The following is a 25,824-nucleotide window of genomic DNA, read 5'->3' as shown; positions in this document are numbered from 1 at the left end:
GTGACACCGGGAGGCCATCATACACCCACGCCACACTCGCTTCATCTGATATTAGTTTATTGAGAAATCTGTATCTTTTGGAGCAAGGGGATACCCTGCTATGCATTAATAAAAATATCAGATAAGCCATACTTTGTTAATTCAAGATTTGTCGCTTCTGTTTTCTGTGCTTTGAATTAACAAGATGCTTCCCCGCCCCAGTATGCAACCAGTGGCCCACCAACAAGGTCTTTGATGTCCGTTTTGGATTTGCTGGAATCCGTAGCCAAATAGCCTTTTCTCTTCCCGTAGTTCCTTTGAGCCCCACAGCGGTCCTGTAGCCCGTTGTCCCCCACAAAAAAAGACACTAACCACAGGCAGGAGTTGATTTGGATCCAAGGTTCGTAGAGGCAGAATCTCTGTAGCTGAGTTGTGAACGGCACTGCCTGGGGAAGGCCCACAGCCCCCCTCATCACTATCCTGGGGGTCTGGATAAGTTCCTGAGAGTGGGGTGATCATGTAGCAACTGAAGTGACCCTTTAGTACCCGTAGGAGACTAAAAGCCTCCACAAGAAAAGCTCAGAAAAAAAATGGGCCAGCTATGGGAGATCACATAGAAGAACCAGCTTTGGCCAGCCTCTGCTGGAATTGAGGTGATGACCTCACATTTACACAGCCTAGGACCCTGGAGGCATTTCCTGGGCTTTGGCGTTGGCAACCATAGGATGGCTAGGTGGGATCATATGTCTGTGATCAGTAACTGCTTGAAAATTACACGTCTGTACTGATTGGGCTGATGACTGGGGGCTGATGAGCTTGGAGCTTTCCTCCTCTTTTCGTACCTCCTCTTTCGTGAGCAGCTAGGAGAAATCTGGGCAGCACGAAACACTGTTGACTGTAAGCTGGGCTTCCTGTGGAGCCTGGGGTGTGGGGCCCTGAGTGCGCTTCCCTCATCCACTCAATGAGAGTGGGCCATGGGGTGTCTTGGGTCGGTGGGAAACGTGTGCGAGGAATTCTCCGGAAAGCAGTAACTGCTTAGCCCCCAGCTTTGACTTACCCCAGGAGAATAAGTGAGGTCTTTTCTTATTTCAAGACAGGCAGGGATGGCTGAAATACTTCTCAGTATCTATTTTTGGTGTAAGAGAGACAGTAGAAAACCGACCAAGAGTAGATCCTATGCTAGAAGTGGGGCTGGGGCTGAATGCCCCAGGCGACTGTGATTGGGATGCAGACCAGCATTAATTGAGAAAGAGAAAGCAAACCCACCAACCTGTTCAAGAGCATCACTGACTCAAGAACCCATGGTTTTCTGAGGCTCAGCTCAGGTCAGGTTGGGAGAATAGCTGGCCAGAAAAACAGTTTTGCCTACATATCTTTCCTTTGCAAGGCATCAAGGAACCCTCTAGGAAACTATGATTCATCAGTCCATCATGTGTTACATGACTGACCAGAGATGGCATCGGGCCCAGATAAGGGCACATTTCCATATAAGAAAACATTTCCAGATAAGAGAAACCCACAGTAAGAACAGGACTGCTGCATCTGGATGTGCAGTGCGCACACTGCACAAAAGCACCAGGCTGAGGGGGTGGGGGGTGGGGGGCGGGGTTGAAGTTCAGTGCCCCCACTCCCCTCACAGCATGGCAGGTGCATCCTGGCAGATGAAAAATGGCGCCATTCTAAACATTCTTACAAAGGCCCTGTAAAGGCTGGTAAACAGCCAGGGGTAGGGGGTAGGGGTGGGGTAGCAACCTCCTTACCCCCAAATTAGGTGAGGGGTCCATTTGTCAGTGGGGCCTGGCTGAAGCCTTCAGCACAGAGACATTCATTAGTGACCACGTCACACAGAACAAGGACACTGGCGGGTGGGCACCTGCTCAAGGTCTGAGTTAGTGATGGCCATTCGGGGAGAACTTTTCAAGAAAAGGGGCTTTCTCCCGTTCCTTTGTTATCGACTTTTTCGCCAACTGCGAAATGAGCAGAACATCCACAGATGACTTAATATTCCCGATGCAGTGACGTGTGGGTAGATATTCCAAGAGTCATGATTTAACTTCCCATCTTCTATCGTTCTTTGACCGTCACCTTGTTTCCAGCAGAAGAGGGGGACAGCTCAGGGACATGAAAAAGGCTACTGGATGTTACAGCTTCCTTCCCTCACACCATCCCCATGGCAGGGGGTCCACGAGCCAGAGGTTTCCTTCCTGGCCTGCATACGATTTTTTATCAAGTGGGAAAACTTCAGCTGGCAATGACCTGGGGACAGGACTCCAGCAACCACTGCTGCTCCCAGGGTGGGGGGACTGAATCTGTTTTGATGGCCATGATGTTTTTCTTGGGGGTTGGCAAAAACTACTCATGAAACTACAGGCATGGCTTCCCTTGGCTTCCCTGTCTTCTCTTTCTTCTGTCCTTCACGCTCAATAATAGCATTGTGCCTAACGTATCACTATACTTACATCACGATTGCCCCATTTGGTTTTTAGGTCTTCCTTCTCCTTAGCAAGCGAGTCAAATTGTTTTCATGCCAACCAGAAAGAACTCACTGCCTCCTATGGGCAAACACATGGTTTGGTCCTGATCATGTGTGAGGGACTCATAGTGTTGCCAAGTGACTTACTGGAAGGAATCCTGGCAGATGGATGTGTCAGGTGACACTGGACTCAGGTGAGCTGGGTGAGGCTCCTAGAGGGTGGACAATCTAAGAAGCCATGTTTCCCCCTCAGAATAATGTGGGTGAATGGAACCAGGAAAACAGAACTACCAGCTTCTGGGACAGGGAAGCCAGTTACACAATCATACACCACGCAATCCATTTGCTCTCTGTTATTAGCCTTCCAGTAGAAGAGACAATTAAAGAAGGGGCCAGAGATCGGCTAGGAAAACAAACGGTTTGTTCATTCCTGCAGGTAAGCTTCAACACATTCTCCAGTGACTTGAGTAGATACAGTAGAAAAGGTCCCCTGAATTAAAAGGGCTAAGAGGGGAGGTCAGACGTGGCTCTAAAATGAAGTTTGGCTGATGATCATCTATTTGCTTTAGAAGCAATCTGAATATGTTCTTGAAGTTTCAGGTCTCTTAAAAGAGGATATAGTGCATTGGATAGGTTTTGTTCTGTTCCTAAGAATTTTCTACAACAACGGACTTGGTTCTCTTGTAATATCAAGAACGGTGCAAGACACTTGGCTTTGACTTCAAGAGCTGAGGATGTTAACAGCCTGATCAGTTAGTAGGTTTCTTCCTTATTTGAAGTGTTTATTTACTTGAGAAAAATAGAGACAGGAGGCTGCCACTTTACTGCGTAAGTGAAGGGTAATCAGTATATTAAAATGCTGATTCCAAGTAGCTTCCTCAATGCAAAGGGGAAAGCCAATCTGGTTGCCTCCTGAGTTTGCATGAAGGCGGCTGCCAGCCTCTGCCTGTGGAATGAGCAGGAGTGGGCTCTTCACTTCTTTGGGTAGTATTTTCCCCTAATGTCTGCCCTCCAACACAGAAGGCGCACACAAGAGATATGCAGAATGTGCTCAGAAAACACTTGCATGGGTCACATGCAAAGTGTTTCCATTTGTTCTTCCCCTTCCGTGCCAGAATGCAAGGGGTCCACTCAGCTAACTTCTGCCAGAGCTGCTGACGTATGGTGTGGACTCACTGGGAGAAAAGAAGCCACTTACAGCACTAAGCGTCAAAAGCACAGGCTCCAGAAAATACCTGAAGGTAAACTCCACATTTTAAGTAGGGCTGCAAAGAAGGACTGGTTAAGGCGATTTGATGGGCTGAAGCCCTATGGGCTTGGGGAAGGAGCCCAAGCAACAAAAGTGTCTGTAGCACCCACTGAGGGCCAGGCTCCATCCCACTGTGCAAATGAGGAATGGCTCCCAAATGCTCCAGCCTAACAAGAGTACCTGAATCAGTATTCCAGGCAGCTTAGGTACAAACCCAAGGGAGAGCCTGGGGACGCAGTGAGCCATCAGGCTGCTCTACACGTGTCTGCTTTCTTTGCCACTAAATATCTTAAAAGCATCATTCAGTATCTGGCTTCAACTTCAGAAATCTTTTAAGTTAGTCAACCAGGATATGAAAGGCAGTAGGTCAGCATGGAAATCCTGCTACGAGTCTGTAGCATTCGAGGTTAGGGTGACCCAATCATTTATCATCCAAACTGGGGCACTTTTCAAGGTGAAAGGGGATGCTGTTAAAAATTACACCAGGACCACAGGCACAAACCAGGACTGTCCAGGTAAACTGGGTAGTGCATTCAACCGAGCCAAGCTACTTACGACCTAAGTGAAACTGGGTGGGGATGGGAATGTGGAGAGACTAAGGCCACCAGACTCCCAGGAGGGGGGCATGGGCCCCTGAGGCTGGTCCCGGGGCTCCTGGCTGGGGGGGGCGGGGCTGTGGGGAGCAGCCGCCCTCACATCTCTTACTGGAGAAAGAAACCACGGAGCAGATGATTTCCTTCAGGGTTCGTGTGAGTGTCACGTGCAACCGTCTTGAGGGTTGAGGATAGCAGGGTAGCCGTGTGGTTTCTAACTGTCATTTAAAATATCTCTTTCCTACCAAACTGTACGCACAGGCTTGGTAATAGCCCAAAACACAGTCAGCCTTTCCAACGCAGTGTAACGTTTATGGGGATCGCTCGGAGCAGACACGGAAGGAAGGGCACAGCCCCAGTTCTCCAGGCAGATAAAATCCCTACGGGGCAGGCCAGCGATGGCAGCAATCAGCCCCCTGGTGCCCGGGGATGATTTCAGGATGCTCGTGTCCTTCCCCCCGCGTTGTCCTTACGTGTTTGTTTGTTTGTTTGTTTGTTTGTTTGTTTGTTTCCCTACGCACCAAGCATCCCGTCCACCAGCGTGCCCGTGAGCTCCGGCTCTGGTTCCCCTTGCGTGATCAACATTTTTTGAGAAACAAGGCAAAAAACCCAAACCCGACTCCAGTCACGTTAAACCACACATTTGAAAACTGGCTTTGGAACCAGGATACTGGCCAGACCAGTGCACACGCGCCCGTGCCTGACCTGGAACACCGAACGCCACGCTGCCGCTCACCCTCAGACGAGTGAAGGAGGAAAGGAGGAAAAACTTACACTACTATCATCCATTCTCTCACGCCTTTTAGATTTGTGTGTCTCATAGTCTTCCATGAGGGTCTGCATCAGATTCTTGGGCCGCTGGGATCCGGCAGCCTCTTCGGGGGCTAAGTCAGGCTGCGAGCTGGGGCCTTCAGGTGAGGGGGATGGAGGAGGTTTGACTTTCTCTATTTTCCCTGAAACAACACGAAGAGAACACCCTTTCTAAGCTCGTCTGCTCATGACGGCTTCTAGAAAGAAGAGAACACTGGCAAAAAGCAACCTCTGACAGAGTGGTCCCGGAACGGTGGTGGTCACCTGAGCACAGGGACTGACAGCTAATAAAGATAATGTCACAAGCCCATCCAACAAAGGCCTCGAGGACGCCAGTGCTGCAAGTCAGTCAGACCAAGGAGGCCCACAGGCACTTTGCAAATACGTGTCAGACACTGGCTCCAGTTGTTTTGGGGACATGTGCTCCATCACGGATTCCTGAATCCGACCGTCAGAGAGGGCAGTGCCTTCAAGCCTCAGAAACCCACTTTTTGCAGTTGAGGAAAACAGGCTCTTCCAAAGGGACGCCGTGCTGAGGTCCCAGGGTGCTGGCGATGGTACCAGATGAGGCAAAGAACCTCACCAGGTTCTTTCCTGCACCAGAAGCTGCCGATGGGGCAGCTGACCTGCTGAGCCTTTCTGCATGGACAAAACAGTGCTGTAAAACCTTTGAGTGAGAACTAGGCTTGTTCTTTCCAGGTCACCCCGGTCTCACATTGGGCAGCTTCATTTTTAAAAAAAATTTTTTAAGTTGTATTTATTTATTTTGAGAGAGACAGAGACAGCATGAGCAGGGGAGGGGTAGAGAGACAGAGAGAGAGAGACAGAGAGACAGAGAGAGATTCTCAAGCAGGCTGTACACTATCAGTGCAGAGCCCGACATGGGGCTTGAACCCACGAAGCTGTGAAATCATGACCTGAGCCGAAACTGAGAGTTGGACACTTAACCAACTGAGCCACCCAGGTACCCCTGGCCAACTTCATTCTTTACCTTACCTGCTGGGGTCCTGGAAAGCATGTGGTTTGAGACCTCTAGACCTTAAGGAAGGAATGCCACCGACAAAGGCAGGTTCCGTGTTGTAGAAAGGTGTACACCAGACATGGGAAAGGTGAGATTTTACCTTTTGAAGTGCCCTATAAGACTCCTCAGGATAAGGAGATCAGGTCAACTGGGATGGTGTGGTGGTGGTGACTCCAGATACTTTTATTAAGACCGTCTGCATCCTTCCCTCTTGGGAAATGGCTGGCCCTCGCTTCTGGCCCATCGCAGGGGGATTTCATTGCCACAGAGCCCCAACTACACCACTGAGAAGCATCTTCAGGTGCAACAGCCATGATTTTTCCATGCCCCTTGTGGGAGCCACAGCTGGTGCGTGTGAACAGGGGATGTGGAGGAAACACACAAAACCTAAAAGTTTGGATCTAAAAGTTTGGAAACCACCAGGGGAGGATGAAGATCCATTTGACCCCTTCCATTCCCAAGCAGAAGGTGGCTCGTCTTTCTTCACCTTCCTCCCCAGACTTCTAACTTGGCAACTGCCTGCCAGGGCTGCAGTCACAGGTGAAGCCCGGAGACCATGTCTCCACGTGGGCTGCCACAGACCTTTTCTGGGCACGGCTTGTCTTGATGGGAGCTGGACACCCTCCCCACCCCCTCGAGTTCAAGAAACCCAGGTTTTAATGCTCGCACTGCCATTAACTAGCTATGTGTTCACGGTACGCAGGCATTTAATGTTCCCACTCTTATCTTGGGCTGATCATGTAAGTTCTCCAAGCTTCAACTTTCCCAGCTATAAAATGAGAACTTTGGAAGAAGATGTCTTTGAGGTTCCTTCTCACTCAGACATTTTGCTACTCTATCAAATACTTTTGGCAGGAAAATTGATCCTTATTGGTTAAAACAGAAGGCATATGGCCATGATGTTTGGCAAATGAGGTGCCAAGTAGTTTTCAATACACAGGGCACTCCATTGGCATCAATAACTTAGTGAAACTCATTAGCTTGACCTAAATTACCCAGATCATTAATAAAAAAATCTTTTGATATTGATAGTAAGACAATAAATATTTCAAAATCCTCAAATTCACTAGCAATGGATTATATTTGTTATTATGGAAACAGGCAATGCTATAATGACGCCCAGAGATCTATCAACTATATTAAATCATAGCAAGATTTTTTTTTTTTAAATGGGAGAGGGGGTGAGAGAGAGGGAGAGAGAGAATCCCAAGCAGGCTCTGTGCTGATAGCATGGAGCTTGAACTCATGAACTGTGAGATCATGCCTGAGCTGAAATCAAGAGTTGGATACTTAACGGACCAAGCCACCCAGGCACCCCAAATAATTAGCCCCATGGCTTCTCCATCCATCCCTTCTTCCTTTCTTTCATACTGAAATATTTTGAAACAATCCTAGACCTCAGGCAGTATTACCCTGAATGTTTTGTGTGTGTCTCTCAAAGTTCCCATGGACTTTGAGATGAAGTCTTGAGAAATGATACAGCACAGTGGTGAGCATGCAGCTCTGGAACCAGCTGCTTGGGGGTGAATCCACCACTGTTTGCAACCAAATAACCTTGGGCAGGTTACTTACTGTTTCTCTACCTCAGGGTCTCTACCAGCATATGGGTATGATGCTAGAGGTACCTACCTCATGCAGTTGGTATAAGGACTAAGTTAATATTTATAGTGTATAAAGTTAATATTTAAAACAGGGAGCATCCAGTGAATCTGGTTACTTCTTATTTGGAATCTCAAAGAACAGTATGTCTACCAAGTAAGAACGAGCAATTTCAAGGGCATGTTCTGCATACAATTTTGGCAACTCTTCCAGAACCAGAAACAGACACCAAATTGCCAGGTTGATCATTTTCCAGGTGACCTCATGGGTCTCCAAATAATTTCCCAGAAGTCACCCCTCCAGCATTAATCTTCCAGAAGGCAGAGTCCATATTCACTGCTCTAACTTCACTCTTTCACACGGCCACAGTGGGATCCCTGCCTCAAGGCACTTTGTTTATGCTTCTATGAAAGCCTTTTCACATACCGGCTTGTATCATACCTGGGTCTTTCAGCTTCTCTTCTCGGTTAAACTACATTTCAACCAAGGATAGGGGCAATTTCAGCCATTATGAATCCTTTAACTCAGCTCAGTGTAAACTCTGTTAGAACAGGACTTTGTCTTTCCCGGTCATTGCTGGACCCCAGTACCCACTGGGGTATTTGGCATAAGGTAGGAGCTCATGTTTGTTGAATGAACCAGTAAGTACATTATGACATCTACATAGCAGCCACTTGTTACATGATTGTGGATTGGGACAAAATTCCCAACAAAGGATTTGACAGAAGAGTTTAAATGTCTTCACCAATTCCATGAAAGGAAACAACTGTGGTCTACAGAATCACAGACTCAATGGCTTTGCAGTAATAGCAAGCACATTTATATGGAATTTTATTTATTTAGATAGGCTTCATGTCGTTTGATCCTTACAGAACCCTGGGATGTAGTCAGGGTCGATGCCATGACAGCTGTGAGTGGTTTAGACCACAAAGACTCAGATGTTAATGCCAGCCCAAGTTACATTAGCTAAAGTAACAATCAGAATTGGGTCTTGTCTGGAAACCAAATCGTGTTGATTATGGCTAACTTATATGGTGGTAATGTATGCTGAAAGAGAATCGTGAAGAGGGCGAAGGGTTACTATAGAAAGTAATCAAGTATTGCACATTAAAAGATACTTTCCTGTGAGTATTCCCACAAAACCACCTATCTTTGGAGCAAGTTTTACCGGTTATGGCCACTAGAGGTCACATGTGTAACAGGTAGGAACCTCTGGACTTCTGGAATCAGTTTAGTTGGTCTTAAGGGAAATCAGCTTTGCTGGGCTTCTCTGCTGGGCACTGTGATTTCCAACCCTCCCACCCCCAGTATGGTTCAAACCATGCACAGAACCCCTGGAATCACACAGATTGCCAAATAGGGAGAAATGGATCTGCTCCATACTCAACATCTTCTTCAGAAGGCCCAAGTTTGCAGCCAAGAGTCTTCTCAATGAGGATGGTGAAGAGATTTCTAATACTCTTCCCCCAGTAGTGGACATTGCAGACAATACCATCGTTTGGGTCTTGGGATCATTACATGAATGTGATACAAAATGGTCTCTGCCACAGGCCTGGGAAGTCTATGTCACCCTTGCCCATGGCCCTGTAAGGCCCCTTGAAATTCTTTGGCCCAGAGGACGTACCCCATTACAATTCCAGAACAGTGATGGTTATCTTTGGTGCTCACTGGTGCGCATCTCGCACAGCACTTCCCAGCACCTCCGGGTTCCAACCCGGCTTACTCCGCCAAAGCTTGCTCTCGTATGTCTATCCATTCAGTGAATGACTGAATAGAGCTAATGACAGCTAAAAGGGGCCTCTGTTTTCAATGACAAATATCCTGCTGTCTAGCTCCTCATCTGGACTGCATACTCTACAAAATAGCTCTCTTGAAGGATACCAGTCACTGTCCCTGTGAAACAACATTAACAGAAAGTGTCATGCAGACCTCAGAGCACATCTGTGTCCGTCTTGGGCAAAGGCTGGTACCTGATATTTACAGAGCAGCGAGCATACAAGTTCTATGACATTTGATGTAAAACTAGGCAGGGATTCTCAGTGGAGGTTTCCTTCGTAAACAGGATTTTGTTCAAATTATTTCATCTAGAGTAATTTTATTTATTTTTAGTTACTATTTTTTAAATTTATTTAAAAAAAAATTTTTTTTTAACGTTTATTTATTTTTGAGACAGAGAGAGACACAGCATGAATGGGGGAGGGGCAGAGAGAGAGGGAGACACAGAATCGGAAGCGGGCTCCAGGCTCCGAGCCATCAGCCCATAGCCTGACGCGGGGCTCGAACTCGCGGACCGCGAGATCGTGACCTGAGCTGAAGTCGGACGCTCAACCGACTGAGCCACCCAGGCGCCCCTAAATTTATTTTTAAAAATTCCAGTGTAGTTAACGTACAGTGTTATATTAGTTCCAGGCATACAATACAGTGATTCAATAATTCCATATACTACTCAGTGCTCATCATGACAAGTGTGCTCTTAATCCCCTTCACCTGTTTCACTCATCCCTCACCCACTTCTCTTCTGGTAACTATTAGTTTGGTCCCTATACTTAAATTTTTAAAAAATGTTTATTCATTTTTGAGAGAGACAGAGACAGAGAGTATGAGTGGGTAACGGGTGGAGAGAGAGGGAGACACAGAATCCAAAGCAGGCTACAGGCTCTGAGCTGTCAGCACAGAGCCCGATGTGGGGCTCAAACCCACGAACCGTGAAATCGTGACCTGAGCCGAAGTTGGACGCTTAACCGACTGAGCCACCCAGGCACCCCAAGTTTTTCTCTATATTTAAAAGTCTGTTTTTTAATTTGTATTTTTTTGTTAAATTCCACATATGAATGAGATCATGTGGTATTTGTCTTTCTCGGACTTATTTCACTTAGCATTATACCATCTAGATCCATCCATGTTGGTGCAAATGGCAAGATTTCATTCTTTTTTGTGGCTGAGTAATATTCCATTGTGTATATATATAATATATATTTTATATACAATACATATATCCATATATGCATGCCACATCTTCTGTATCCATTCATCTGTCGATGGACACTCGGATTGCTTCCATAATTTGGCTATTGTAAATAACGGTGCAATAAACATAGGGGTGCATATATCTTTTTGAACTAGGTTTTCACATTCATTGGGTAAATACTCATCTAGAGTAATTTTAGACTTGACAAGCTCTTAAAGGTGCTTGAAGGTAAGCGACTTCACTTGGGGGTGGGGGATGATTCCAAAGCTGTTTCTAAAAGTGTGCCTTATTGGCTTTGCTTTGTGAGACAGTATTTGCTGCTAACAAAGTCATTGATAAACACTAGGTTAAAGAAAGCTTTAAAAATGAGATGGATTTCTTCACCAGAGGACTTCTCTAAGGTTTTAGTGCTATTGTGATTGTGAATCACTTATTCAAGGGTAGGTATGAAACATTTCTCAAATTTATTTAACCAGAGAACCTCATTTCATAGAATCCCTATTGATGTCTCAAGGAAAACAATTGGTGAAATGCTGTTCTCTAGCGTATATTAGTTAACTGAAGCAGCTCCCACAAGTTCAGTTAATAATTAAGTATAGGCACAAAGCTTACATATAAGAATTTCTACCATTGTATTCTTTTTTAAGAACTATACATGTGGGAAAAACCAAGATATCTGACTATAGGAAAATGGTTAAATTAGTTTTGGCTCATTCAGATAATGGAGTATTATTTAGGTATGAGAAATCATGTTTTAGTCTCTCCAACTTAAAGGAATAATTAAGGTCATGGGAAAATACTCAAAATGTTTTAAGAAAAAAAAAAAAAAAGAGAGAGATTGCAGGGGTTTAAGAATACAGATTCTGCAGCCAGACTGCTGGGGTTCAAATCCTGGTTCACCAGTTATTAGCTGTGTGAAAGAAAACACAAGTGCATGCACGACATCTGGTAAAACCTCAGTCCATGTAAGATGAACAGTCCTGTGGCAGGAAGAAGACTAGCCTCCGTTAGGATGCTTAACATCCTAATCCCTAAAACCTGCAAAGACACTGCTTTCATGGCCAAAGGACATTGCAGACATGATGCAGTTAAAAGCTTTGAGTGGGGAAGACTATCGTGAATTATCCAGTTGGGCTTGGTGTAACCATGTAGGTCCAGGTGGGTCAGGGAAACGGAGACTTGAAGGTGCCACCCTGCCAGCAGTGAAGAGGGAAGCGGAAGGGGCCGTGAGCCAAGAAACCCAGGCAGCCTTTAGGGAAAGGGACGGAGCCCTAGAGTCTCCGGAAAGAACACAGCCCTACTGACACCTTGATTTTGGCCCAGGCAGACACTATCTTAGTCTGCTTGAGCAGCCATAACAAAATGCCATGCATTGGGTGGCTTACCCAACAGAAATGTATTTTCTCACAGTTCTGGAGGCTGGAAGTCTGAGCTCTGGGTGCCAGCATGGTTGGGTTGTGGTGAGAACTGTCTCCCTATTTTGCGATGGCCACCTCTCACTGGGTCCTCACATGTCAGAGACAGGGAGAGATCTAGATCTCTGGTGTCTTTTCTTAGAAGGGCACAAATTCTATCACAAGGGCCCCACCCTTATGACCTCACCTAACCCTAATTACCTCTCACAAAGTGCCCATGTCCATTGGGGGTTAGGGCTCAACATATGAATTTCTTTTAACTTAATTTTTTTCTATTTCTATTTTAAATTTTATTTAAATCCAAGTTAGTTAACATATAGTGTGATAATAGTTTCAGGAGCAGAATCTAGTGATTCATCACTTACATATAACACCCAGTGCTCATCCCAAAAAGTGCCCTGCTTAGTACTATCACCTAGTTAGCCCATCCCCTGCCTACCTCCCTTACAGCAACCCTGTTTGTTCTCTGTATTTAAGAGTCTCTTACAGTTTGCCTTCATATTTGTCTTATTTTTTCCTTCCGTTCCCCATGTTCATGTGTTTTGTTTCTAAATTCCATATATGAGTGAAATCATATGATATCTGTCTTTCTCTGACTGTATTTCACTTAGCATAATACATTCTAATTCCATCCACGTTGCCAGCATATGAATTTAGAGGGGACACAATTCAATCCATAGCTGACACACTACAAACTTCTGACCTCTAGAGCTGTAAGATAATAAATTTGTGTTGTTTTAAGCCCCTTTATTTGTGGCGATTTGTTACAGCAGTGATAGGAAAAGAATACAAATATAAGCCCAATATTATCTTCTATGCACGTATGTAGGCAGGTAGCAGTTAGGATTAGGAATTACTTTTATTTTTATCTTTATTCCTTGTTTTCCAATTTTTTTCTAGAATAAGCATGAATTAATTAAAAAATATAAAACAAACCAGAAAAAAATTCTTTTAAACGTTATTAGCCATGCCGAGAAAAGTAGATAAAGCTGCTTCATGGACTAGGCAATCCGCAAGCCTTTGTATCTCTCCAGACAGCACACACCCAGAGGAGCTGACACCTGCCCCCAACCTGGGCCTCTGGTGAGCCCTGCTCATGTCTGTGACAGTGGCATTCCAGGCCGTGGGTGTGCAAGGTGGACTAAGGAGCAGAGGCGGGCAGCTAAATTTCACTCCAAATTAGTAAATGCTGTCAGCTCCCCCCCCCCCCCATCATGAATGGAAAACTAGAAAACACAAATTTGTGTTTCCTGCTTATTTAATCATAAATAATTAAACCCCGTTCTGGTCCACAGAGAGAAAGCCAGGCCTTGGCTACACTTCTGAATTTTCCAGACAAGAAGGATTTCCCCTGGGCATCTGTGACAGGCTGTGCTGCCCAGGGGAGGGGGCGGCAGAGAGAAGAACCACGGATGCTCCCTGACAAGGAACCCGAGCGAAGGTGGCACAGGCTGGAAGCACAGTCATTACCATCCCAGACAGCCGGACCCTTCTTCCGTAGGAACAAGGCTAACTTCTAACAAGCCAAGGATGTGGCTTCCAAAAGTTTAGAAAATTATTTTGGCCAAACACCGTGATTTTGGTGACCATTACACTCCACATATATGGTGTCTGAGTTCTTAAATCAAAGATCCTTTGTTTCTACATTTCTCAAAAGAAAAGAAAAAGCCATCACCCACTCTTACTTAAAAACCAAACTGAACCGAACAAAGACGCCCACCAGATGCCATGCCTTGGCCAGGCCTCCTTCAATGACCTCCTTTCTTCACACAGCATGGCGATAAGATTGCAAACATCTAAGACGACTCACAAGTCGCCAGAAAGAAATGAGCTCAGACTTGTATTTTCAACTTCATTTCCTCCCAGTAAAAGGGAATATCCTTCCTGTCAGATCCGGGGAGCAGGTGATTGTGGGGTCCCAGCTGTGACCCACACACCAAAAGCTGGTCCCTGGTCCTTTTATCTCTTTTCCTGAAGGTTGCAGGGTTTTGAAAATGCAATGACATGAATCTTCAGATCGTAAGCCTAGCTTGGACATGAGAAATACCCCTGGCCCGGTGAAACAAGTCTGAGAAATTTCCAAATATCATTCCTTAAAGATTGGGGTGTTGGATGAGCTGCTGATATTGGGTCATCCTCAATGAACAGGACTGGAAGGTGAAACCTCTAGAAGGAAAAGCTCTGCTTCTCTAGGTGAAGCACAGTTTCAAGACCAAAAAAGAAAAAGAAAATTAAAACAGAAAGAATGAAAATCACGGCAAATAGTAGTTCCCCCACCAAGCTCTTTTTGTTAAACGCATTTCTACCAACATGGTGGGTCTGACTGTGTGATGATTTCTACCTCCCCCCCCCCAAAGGGAAAGAGAAAGGAAACATTTTTATGGACTCGCAATTTCACTGTGCCCCAGTACACTTTGTTTTTCGAAATCACAGCTGACTATTGAAAACGAATTCCTGAACTCAGGTTTTGTAAGTGAGATTTTAAATTTTAATGAAGTAAATACGAAAATACACCAACTAGGAACAGAAAGCGATTTTATAATGCAGGTTTTGACATTTATTTCAGCAGCTGTAGAAGAACGACTCCTACATATTTCTGTAAGATTTCCTAGCTCTTGTCTTAAGACATAACAGTAACTGTAGTAACAACAAAAGAGTAACTCTTCTTGGGTACTGGGCACTGAGGTCGGTATGATCTTATTCCCGTCTTACTGGTGAGGAGACTGAGGCTTACACAGGTGAAGTAAGCCAGTCACACAGTTAGCAAGCAGGGGAGTCGGGATCTGAACTTCAAATATAAATCCAGAGAAGTGACTGTGACATTTAGGCACCTAAGTTTCCTTGACCAGTTTTTTTTACATAAGGTATGAATTTCTATTTGAGAAATACAGACAGACTGGGAAGACCTGTGAGGCTGGATGCACACAGGTTTTGGGAAACCTTTGACGGTTACATTGAACGTCATGAGAAATAAAATACCATTACATGAAATCTAATATGCACTCTTTGGTACACTCCCCACCCACCGCCCCTAGCTCTCCACCCCGTAAGTAGTAGCTTATTCACAAAGATCAGATGGATGTGAAATGCCAGTCTCCTGAGGGAATAGCAGCATGGCTGGTTAAGAGACACAGTCATATCCTGACTGGACTCCTGCAGTCACAGGGGACATCCTGCTCCCACGCCTGGCTTTGATTAGCTCACATTTCTTACGAGGGGTAGAGCAGGGATTTTTACAAGAATTAGGTCCTTTGATTCATCTTTTCTTTCTTAGCTCAAGATTACATCTTTTTTAGCACATGGTGGAGTCTGATTTTTTTGGAAGCCGCTCTCCTAACTTGGAGCACGGAGTAGCCACACACAGGGGTAAAGGGTAGGTGACACGGATGCCATGTGGTGTCCCCAACAAGGCATGAGCACCACTGGGGGCCAGCCGTGACACTGTGCATTCATCAGAAGACCCAGCACAATGAGCAGTGGTGGCAGAACTTGCTAGAGCGGGGAATTAAACCGGTAGAGATGTAGTGCCTTTTCTCAAGTTCTACTTCCCAGAAGCCAGAGCCGCGGGTTCTTCATGGGAGAAAGACTGGAGTCCCTACCTTCTTGGGAGCGGGGCTGATAGGCTTAGCCTCAGCAGTTGCCCCTTCCAAACCTTGGGGGGCAATGCCCAAAGAGAAGTTTGAATTCTGGGATTTGAGAAGTCCTGATTTCACCACATACATTCACCCTTTGCCAAACACTTCTTCGGTCTAAACTTTTCTTGACAATTCCTTCCCAAATGGCATGTGTTTTTTTTTAAAAATGAGCATATCTGCTGGGTAAATAAATCAATCAATTTGAAGACAAATAAAACACAAGGAATTTCTGGTCCCAGGTAGAAGGATCAATCATGAGCAAAGAGAACAGCAGAAAGCAGTCTCGGTGTTCAATGACCACCAGTAAACTAATGTATTTGGCTTTGGCCCCAACCCACCAAACATGTTCAGCTAATGGAGTGAACACTTATTCCTGCATGTTCTCAAACCAAGAGATTGAGTCTTCATTTAAGTACCCAATTCGTCCAAAGATTTCAGGGAATAGACCTGTGTCTGGAATGAATGAGCTTCTTTCTGGTAAACCAACTTCCAGAAAAAACTCACAGGAGCCATCAGGCTAGATAGCTCACCCGGACCATGCTGGTCCCCTCCGCCATCTGCTCAGCTCTTTTGGACAGCACCAGCAGTTTTGCCTATTGCAATTTGGAGCACTGGGGTTAAGTTCTGAAAGCACAAAGGACCCATTCTGGGTCACTAGGGTAGCACTGTCTCGTGGCCTCTGGGAGCAAACTCATTCGCCCAGACCGTGATGAGCAGGGCATTTCAGAGCTAGAGTGGGTCCAAAGAGCAGGGGGTAGGAAGGACCCAAGACAATGCAGGGGTCAGACCAGAGACTGGGAGAGGGTCGGGGGGAGACTGAGCTCAATCACTGTAGGCTGGAGAGGGGAGATGTTACTACATACCTTGTAGACCTCCAGGGCAGAGGGGCAGGTTCAGGGGTGGCTAAGAAAGGTTATAGAAAGAATAAAGGACTTCGGAATCAGATGAGCCAGGGTTTGAACCTGGTTCTGCCACTACCTGGCTGAGTGACCTCGGCAGGTTACTTAATCTCTCTGGACTCTGGTATTAATTCTTTGAAAGGGGAATAATAGTATAGGCCCATGACCTCTTATGTCCAATTTGCAAATCCAAACAAGCTCTAAAAAAACAGCTTTGTCATAACTTACTTGGCAGCAAACCTCACGAGACCAGGCATGAAGTCCTTCTTGATGTAATGATCCCACTTGATGAAACTAACTCCTCTTCAGTTTTATAAGCAGAAGTCTAATGCGGTGATGGGGGTAGCTCGGGACCCTGTCTGGGGCGGGGCGGGGCGTGGTGGTTACGTAATAGCATATGCATTGCAATGCTTTTATAAATAATAGTATATACACATTATGGCTTTTCTTAAGTCAGAAAAATTCTGAATAGATCTGGCCTCAAGGGTTTGGATAATTTGTGTTACATCTCAGAAGACTGTTGGGAGGAATAAATGAGAAAAGGAAAAATGAGAAAATGTGTGTGAAGTCACTAGTATGGTACACAGCTTTAAGGTAACTTGTAGCTACCACGATTAGGCTTCTGTCACCGGAGAATGTTCAGGAAATATGGTAGTAGAGATAATGCTCTGCAAGGTGCTCCACGTTAAGCTTTAGTACTGTCACACAGCCAGCTGGATCCCTACAGGTTATATAACCTGTGCCTGCCTGTGCGAAAGGGAAACACTGTATACTCCTGAAGGAGAGCCCTCTGTCACCTGGGCCTGTGACAGAATTTTTCTACCAGTTGCCAACACATGGTCTTCTACTATGGAGCAAAAGGGCATCCCCAGTGAAGACTACTTTAGCATGGAATAAGCCACCAAGCTCTCTTTCATGAATATTATGCTGACATCATTTTTTTTTTTCTGTCTAGGACTTTTTTTTCATGATATTTGAAGATAATAGAGGAGAGAGAAAAAAAGACCCAGCCAATAATCTTTATAATAATGTAACGATCACCTCCTGTGCAACCTTAATTCAAACTGACAATTGAAGCTGAAACTCGTTGGAAATTTTATCTTTATAAGATATGTAACTATCACATCTTTCCACATATTAAAAACATGAGCAGACGCTCCAAGTTATGGAACTCCATATCCACACCTTCTCCTTTACCACTCCCCATAATGTCCCACTGGGCAACTTATCTGACTTGGTAGATCAGTTCAACATCTGGCATGAAAATGGATACTATTTTGAAAAACCAAAGTAATCATCACCTAACTAACTGGGTTTCTCTGTCATGCCTAGAATTTGGACGTGAAACCAGGATATCCAATAATAGACACCAGGCACTAAAGTGAGAACTGCTGACAGCCTTAATATGAAAAGACATTTGGAAAGATCCGGATTTTAACGTCAATAAAATGTTTGGGTTTTCCTCCCAAACTTGATCCTCAGGGGTGTGTTAGGCTAGTGCACCTGCTGGAATGCTTCCTTTCTTCTCTACGCCATCAACAGAAGGCACACGTGTGTTCACTCTTGGGAATATGGCCTCCCACACGACACACAGCCTTTGTCAACATGCATGGCAACATGCCTTCAGAAGTTCTTATGCTGAGGAAGAGCTCAACAGAAGCTGGTGGAATGGACTCATTAAAGTGGGAAGACTTTTCTTCCATCAATTCATGGATGAAGGCAGCTCTTTGTTGTCTGGCTTCAAACCAACTCTTTCATTTTGTTTTAAATCTCTTCCTTTAATCCACCCTAATCTTATTTAAGTACCTCAAACATACCAAGTTTCTTTTCCTTTTGGGCCTTCCTTGGTGCCCTTCCTTCTCACTGGAACAATTGCCCCTACCCCCTGAACCCAACTTTACTCCTTCAGTTCAAAGCTTGGATAGTAGTTTCCTAAGAAAGGAAGACTTCCCTTATACCCCCGGTGAGTTGATCTTCCTTGATCTGTGCTCTTACAGATTTTCATGCTTCTCTGCCATGAAATCGCCATGTTCGTCTGAAGTAAGTTTCTCTTACTGAGCTGTAAGTTCCCTAAGGGCAGGAACTGCATCTGCCTTGCTCACCTCTGTATGAGCAAAAGTCACACAGATCCTAGTTAAGTGGAACGTCTTCCTTTAAAATCTCCTAAGAGCCAACAAGATACAATTTCCAAAATATTTTTCCTAACAACTGTTTTTTTGAAAATGACAGTATCATTTTAAAAATATCTTTCTCCATCTTTGAAAGGCAGGGAAACTAAAAGCAAAAACAAGTTTATCTTTGCAACACCTGGGGAATGGTTGGAGAGAATTAGTAGATTTCTCTTTCCCTATTGCATCTTCGCTCTCAGTGGATTCTCCTTGCCTTAGGTTTTAGGAATCCAGCATGTCATCAACATGATTTCCACCGGAGGAGAAGTTAAAAATTATATTTTTCATCACCTGATATCAAATCATCACGCTGAGTCATGCAACAGACCAGCTGAGTCACCTCTACTGGTGGGACATGTGGAGTAGCACAATAGGAACTTAGCAACATCTCCATTCACCAAACCAAAGTTGAAGCCAACGGTTCTAACCCTCGCCATGAATCGTCCAGTTTGGCTGCTCAGAGCGATGTGTCAGCCTCCTCCTTGATTACGAACTTAGAGGCTGACTAGCCAAGCAACACTCCAAACATTACCAGGCATGGAGAGAAAGAAAATCACATTTTTCATTCGGTTCCTTTCAATCCATGTCATAATTCTGGGAAGCCCTGCCACCTGCTTTAAATGTTCTAGAGATAAACATGAAGGAATGAGGTGCACACGCATCATTTTCACGACTGTGTTCAGTACAATAATTAGACAGCTGCAGTATGTGGACTTGCATGGATGGATTACCATCTTACCAAAGTGGCAGAATCAACCCTATGGAATGGGATGTAGGGGAGGACATTGGAGGGAAGTGCTGGGAAAAGTAGTCCTGGGCTGCTGGGATGCTGAGGGAAAACATTAGAACCCTGTCTTATTTTAAGCCTGGTGGGGAAGATCAAAAGACTGTAGCAGGTCAGGGAACAGAGGAAAGTGTTGAAATGTGTTTAATCTTGTTCACATGGGAGAAATAAAGGAAGGGAACAATATGGTGGGAGGCTCAATTAAGAAGAGGAGTAAAGGGCATCTGGGTGCCTCAGTCAGTTAAGCATCTGACTCTTGATCTCAGCTCAGGTCTTGATCTCAGGGTCATGAGTTGAAGCCCTGCATTGGGCTCCACACTGGGCGTGAAGCCTACTTAAAAACAAAACAAAACAAAACAAAAAAAGTGGAGTGAAGAAAAATGAAAATACCCACTGAGCACATGCACTTGCAGGAAGGTTCTATAATAAATAACATAAAGGGAGGGTTAGGTAGGTAGAGCCAGCTATAACTGACAGGAGAGCCATGGTATCTACCTCCTATGTGAGCAGAAGTTGATGAGATGCCTGAAGAACCTTCCTCTGCCAGACTTTGGGCTCTTGTGCAGGCCCTTTACAGTCACTTACACATGAAGTAGGCTCCTCAGATTGGGCTGAATTCAAGTGGTATAAAACCTTTTTCTAGGATACCATGCAGAATGCCCATTGGCATCTCTGTGCCAAGCTAGCCCACAAGAATTTGAAATGAACTTGACAACTAAGGATCTTTGGGAAAAGCCAACTGGTCACTATTAAGCACACACACAAAAAATCCTCCCTTGCAAGTTTGCTTTGCCTCACTTAGCTGGCCACTGCCCTGTGACCTGTAGGAATTAAAAACCATATCGAGAAAGTCACCAGGCTTTTCCTCTTTCTCCTCTCTTTCTTTCCTTCATGAACAATTTAGTCCAAAAGCCACTGGGGAGGAGCTCTACAAGATGGTGTCTGCAGTTTAGGGTAGGATACCACAGTGGCCCAGAGTGCTGTGCTGGAGCCACAGCAGGTGGGTGGGGGACAGAGGTGACCTAGCACAGGGTATTGGAACCCAAGTTGGGTAAGGAAAATAGGAGACTGGTTACACAAGGCAAGGAGAGGATTGCTCAAACAATAAATACATCAAGGGTATTTGAACCAGGTATCTTGTCAACAAGGAGGTTACAAATATGGGGAGAATATGAGCCCTGTGGTATTAGATTAGAGTTAAAGGTATCAGGGTGAGCTCATGGTTTTCAAGATAGATAGGTAGGTAGGTAGGTGGATAGACAGACAGGCAGACAGACAGACAGAATGTGTATATATTCTCTAATTCTGTTCTTTGAGAGTGCCTGGGAACAGGGACAAACAATCTAATAACAATGAGCACACCAATCACCCAGATTTTGATTTCTAAATTCCATTCTCCACTAACAGGAATTAGTGCTATTTGAAGAAATGGCTCATTTCAGGGTTAGGAAAGTATCAGATGAGACTGGAACATATTGTGGCGTCAGAAAGTGAGGACATGTCCATAGGATAATGAGACCATGTCAAAAGGACATGAAGTTAACTTGAAAGGGTTCCCATAAGCTATATCTACACAAATTAAGAATAAACCTAACAGAAATGGATTATAACCCACTGAATATAATAGGAACCCACAAGACCACACTTACATAAATAGATACATGAATAGATTTAAAGTTTGATGAGAAGTAGGATAAAGATTACATAGTACCAAACTAACTGTACAGAATATTTATTAATATTTATTTATTATTTTTAAAAATCTTAATGTTTATTTATTCTTGAGAGAGAGAGAGAGAGAGAGAGAGAGAGAGAGAGAGAGAGAAAGCACGAAGCAGGGAGGGGCAGAGAGAGAGGGAGACACAGAATCCAAAGCAGGCTCCGGGATCTGAGCTGTCAGCACAGAGCCCAATGCAGGGCTTGAACCCACAAACCATGACATCACGACCTGAGCCAAAGTCGGACACTTAACCGACTGAGCCACCCAGGCGTCCCATGTTTGTTTGTTTGTTTGTTTATTGAAAGAGAGACAGAGGACAAGCAGGGGAGGGGCAGAGAGAGAAGGAGACACAGAATCTGAAGCAGGCTCCAGGCTCCGAGCCGTCAGCACAGAGCCCGACACGGGGCTTGAACTCATGAACCATGAGATCATGACCTGAGCTGAAGTCGAACACTTAACTGACTGAGTCACCCAGAGGCCCCAGAATATTTATTAATTACAAAGGACAAAGTAATTTTACTCTAGAACCTTATAAGACACTCCCTCAATCAAGTGATCCAAGTTGATATTATATGAAAAAAAAAGTCAACATCTGTCCCTGATTGGACACAGTGAGAAGAAATAACATCATTTTTGTGGTAGTCCTACCAAAGATGCATAACCTACATGTACTCATGTGAAAGCACAGACAAATCCAAAATGAGGCATATTCTATAAAATTGGGATGACGGAGATCATGTTGGCAATTTATTCTCAAATGGTTCATAATAAGAGATATTTGTACTGTACTTGGGAACTTAAGGTTGAGACTGTTTCAAAATTTAAAAATTAATAATCAAAAGAGTTACCTTGAGTCACTGTAGATTTGACGGAAGCCAAGTGTCAAGATGGGAATAAGATCTGGATAAACCAAGTCAAACGCCAACAATTATATGTTAGGGTAATGCTTTTTAGATAGTCTCCAGTGAAAGAAGTTACCCCTCAGTCCATTATGAACCAATACTCTAAAAAAAGCACAAAACTCCACACTTGGATTTGAGGACAATACCAAATTACGACAAGAATTTTCAAATGCTTGCTCTCAATGTCTGTACTTATTCTCGGCATGGACCGGTAACGAACAGTCCGTGGACTAGCCCAGATCACATTTTGAGTGGCACTTCGCTGCAGCAGGACGTGCAGATCTCTGATTGCCATCATATCCAAATGGGAAACAAAAACTACTGGTCACACTGTTGTCCATAATGGTAGCAACATTACCACCATACTTAACACCAGCCATTTACACAACGTATACAAAGGGACTGCCCAGGCAATGGGAGGGGACTAAAGACCTGCCTTTACAAAGAGTCAATTTCTCCAAATGTGTCATAGGATAAGAATGAATGAGACCGCCCCTGATTCCAAAGAAATGGCACCGTGATGACTAAAAGGAAGACCAATCCAATCATACAGAAGAGGGACAAAAACATCTATGGTCGATCCGCAACCCTGGGTCATGACTGCCATTGCTAGGAAAGAACCTGGCACTCAGACGGCGTTAGTAGAGCACGTCCTCCAAATCAGATGGGTTTGATTTAACTGCAGATGCTAAGGGTCAAGCTACTGACTCCAACACAGTCCACACATGGGCTCACTCTGACACACTGCCCCTCCCTCAGCCAGAGGCAGCCCTTTCAAACAAAAGAGAACAATTCTCTACTAAACCAAACCCAGAACAGAACGATGGGAAAGGAGCCATTGCATCCTCTGGGAAATGGCACACCGTCCAGGCCCAGGGTTCTTCTGACTCCAGTTGCATGTCCCTGGATACAAAAACCCTTGTGTCAGTGCCCCCGACACTAATTCTAGCCACACCCAGAGGAGGCTCCACAAAGAAACACATAAGCTGGAATCAACCGATTCCCACGGCGTCTGTCTCTGGTGCGCACTTCACTTACCTGGAGCGGTTTTGTAGCATGACGTTCGGGAGGGCAGCGATTGGGCATTCTTTGCCCTGGGGCTCTGGGTATTCTGCAAGACTTGCCTCTGCCTCTTCAGTTCCTCTTCCCTTTCTTGAGCTGCTCGGATCTCTTCTTCGATCATGGACAAAGTCCGCTGCTTCCTTGACCTCAGCTTGAAGGGCCCAACCATCACATCGGACTCTTGAGTGGCCAGGAGCGAGGCTGTGCTCCTCAGCTCAGCTGCCTCTGAGTACTTGCTGAAATAGCTCCCTTCCGGTCTGGTCTCCTCCATGTTTATTGGGCCACTGGGCTGTACGGCTGGCAGTGGCTGGGAGGGCCCCCTTTCCCTGAGTGCCTGGTCTTCAGCAGGCAGAATCTTTGGTAATACCTCCCTCTTCTCTTGAACAGGAGAAGACACCTGAGGCGGCTCAAACATGCTCTGAGGCTTCTCTGAACTGGGAGCCCCAGTGCCAGCTTCCTCTAGAGTTGTTCCAGGTCCCTGCTGTTCTGTCCCACCCTTGCTGGTTTCGGACACAGCTCTATCCACTTGCTCGGCTATGGCTTGTTGAATGGCATTCTGCACCAGGAGACCAGCCTGATACTCCAAGGGGTCATCAACCGATGGAGAGTCTCCCAGTGTGGATGAAGGGGAATAGAAACCGTGATCGCTAAAGGACTTGGAGACGCCTTCTCCTCGGCCCTCTGAAGGGTTGTCAGTTTGTGGAGTCTGGGGCAGAGAAAAATCAGCCAGTGAATTCTCCTGGAGGGCATTGGTTGTCTCATTGGAGGCCCCGCTGTCACTGATGTTGTCCATGCTAAAATCGTTGGACAGGGTCTCCAGGACAGTGGTATCCTGGGACCTCACTGACAATTCATCCAAACCAGAGTCAAGCTCCTCTTGGGTCAAAGAGACATTGACTGACCTTGAAAACTGATCCAAGATCCCAGGGTCGTCATCCTTGACCACAGTGAGGACGGCCCGGGCACTGGTAAACTCCCCATCCTCTGCCCACAGTTTGGATAAGGGCCCACGTTTGGAAGGCTCACTGTAGGGCCCTTCCCTCCCCTGAGGAGCTGTGCTGCCCTGGCTTCCCCCCGCAGGCTGACTCTCCAGGGCACAGCTGGCTTTCTGCTGCCCCTTGGCTGCTGATGCACCACTGTCTTCTGGAAGGCCCCCGACGGAAGCTGGTCTCGAGATGGTCAGTGGCTTGTCTGAGTTGATTGACCCCAGAGGCCTATAAAAGGGCTTGATAGAGAAGAGCCTAGGTGTACTCTGGCCCTTGGCCACTGTTTGCCTGGAACTCTCCATGAGCTGGAACTGTTTGCGAGCAGCAGAGAAGTCTATCTGCTCGGTGACGATGTCCTCCTTTACGTTTTCTGCCGCGCTGGCCTGGTCACGGGAGGCCACAGGGGCCGCGCAGAGCTGGGCTGGGGGCGGCTGCTGCTGTTGCATGAGCAGCTGTTCCTGCTGCGCCCTCCTCTCCTTGCGCTCCTTGTACTTTTTGTGCGACTCCAGATGTTCCTCGTCCAGCTGCTCCTCGATGGTTTTTTCCTGGGGAGGATTCCACCATTTTGCCGCGATGCCAGGATTCTTTTTCACGGCCTGGCTCCGGATGAGTTCTCTCCTTTCCTTTTCCAGCTCCAGCATCTCTTCCGAAGGCCTCACTTTTCTGACACAGAATTGCTCCTTCTCATTCTCGTCGTCCTCAAAGAGCTTGGAGGGCTTCTTGTCCTCATGGAAGGCACGCAGCTCAAACTTGGCCTCCTTCTTCAGTGTGGTGAGCGTGAGCTCCCCGTCACGGCCCGAGCACCGCGAGCTGGTGGAAGAGCTGGGGCTCGCGGGTGCCTGGAGGCCGTCCCCCAGCAGATCTTGGGGCTGGTCAGGCGAGTGGCCGTTGGCTTTTCCACCCTCTGCCATGGCGTCAGAGTTGCTTGTGCTGAACTCGATGTGAGGAGGGGCCTGTCTGCCCACTGCCCTCTCCGTGAGCTCTGGCTGGATGGCTGTGTGGGCAGGTGGGCTTCGACTGCTCGCCACGACGACTGCTCCAGGCTCTGGGGACGACGTGCCGTTGTAAGTTCCGTCCACAGCAGAGTCGCAGCAGCTGGCCTCCAGCACCTCGTCTAGATAGCGGATCTCTCTGGCCACATCATTATCCAGAGATTCATGGTGATCAGCGAGGAGGCCATTGTGGGGGGGTGAGTAGAAAGGGGAGGGGTGGTCCATGGAAGGCGGGGTAGAGGTGATTCCAGGAACACTTTTACATTCTGCAACAGAGACTTCAATTTCCATGTTTTTGTGATCTGGGGGAAGGGAGCTGGTTGCAGGCTCCAGGGGGCTGACGCTGCAATTGTCTCTCTCGTTTTTTAGCCGGACATCATCCTCAGAAAGCTGGGGAGGCTTCTGAAATAAACAGACAACAAAGGTCAGGGTTAGCTATTAAATCTCTTATGGAGGCGAACCCTGAGAAATTAACTGGTAACTCACTGGAAGAAAAACTGAAGCAATGACAAGTTCTTTGGAACAGAGATTTCGCTTCTAATAATTCTTCGCATATTCATTTTGCTGTG

General features: G+C 45.9%; 1 protein-coding gene across 10 annotated transcripts in view; it reads right to left on the bottom strand.

Annotated features, from left to right (window-relative positions):
• The window catches only part of PALM2AKAP2 (PALM2 and AKAP2 fusion), a 465,690-nt gene that overhangs the window by 9,835 nt on the left and 430,031 nt on the right, over nt 1–25,824 (bottom strand). For 8 of the 10 annotated variants that reach the window (XM_040481932.1, XM_040481930.1, XM_040481934.1 and 5 more), the window contains 2 exons: nt 23,254–25,657; nt 5,069–5,247 (listed from right to left, as the gene is read on the bottom strand). In XM_040481932.1, coding sequence (XP_040337866.1) covers nt 5,069–5,247; nt 23,254–25,657 — 2,583 coding nt within the window. Of the gene's footprint in view, nt 1–5,068; nt 5,248–22,161; nt 22,214–23,253; nt 25,658–25,824 lie in introns of all 10 variants that reach the window. The other 2 variants (XM_040481929.1, XM_040481931.1) reach the window with 2 other exon arrangements.

Source organism: Herpailurus yagouaroundi, unplaced genomic scaffold (assembly GCF_014898765.1).
Source record: "Herpailurus yagouaroundi ecotype Mexico unplaced genomic scaffold, PumYag 160, whole genome shotgun sequence".
Taxonomy (NCBI): domain Eukaryota; kingdom Metazoa; phylum Chordata; class Mammalia; order Carnivora; family Felidae; genus Herpailurus; species Herpailurus yagouaroundi.
The sequence above is the reverse complement of the archived record's forward strand: the minus strand, read 5'-3'. Positions and strand labels throughout refer to the sequence as shown.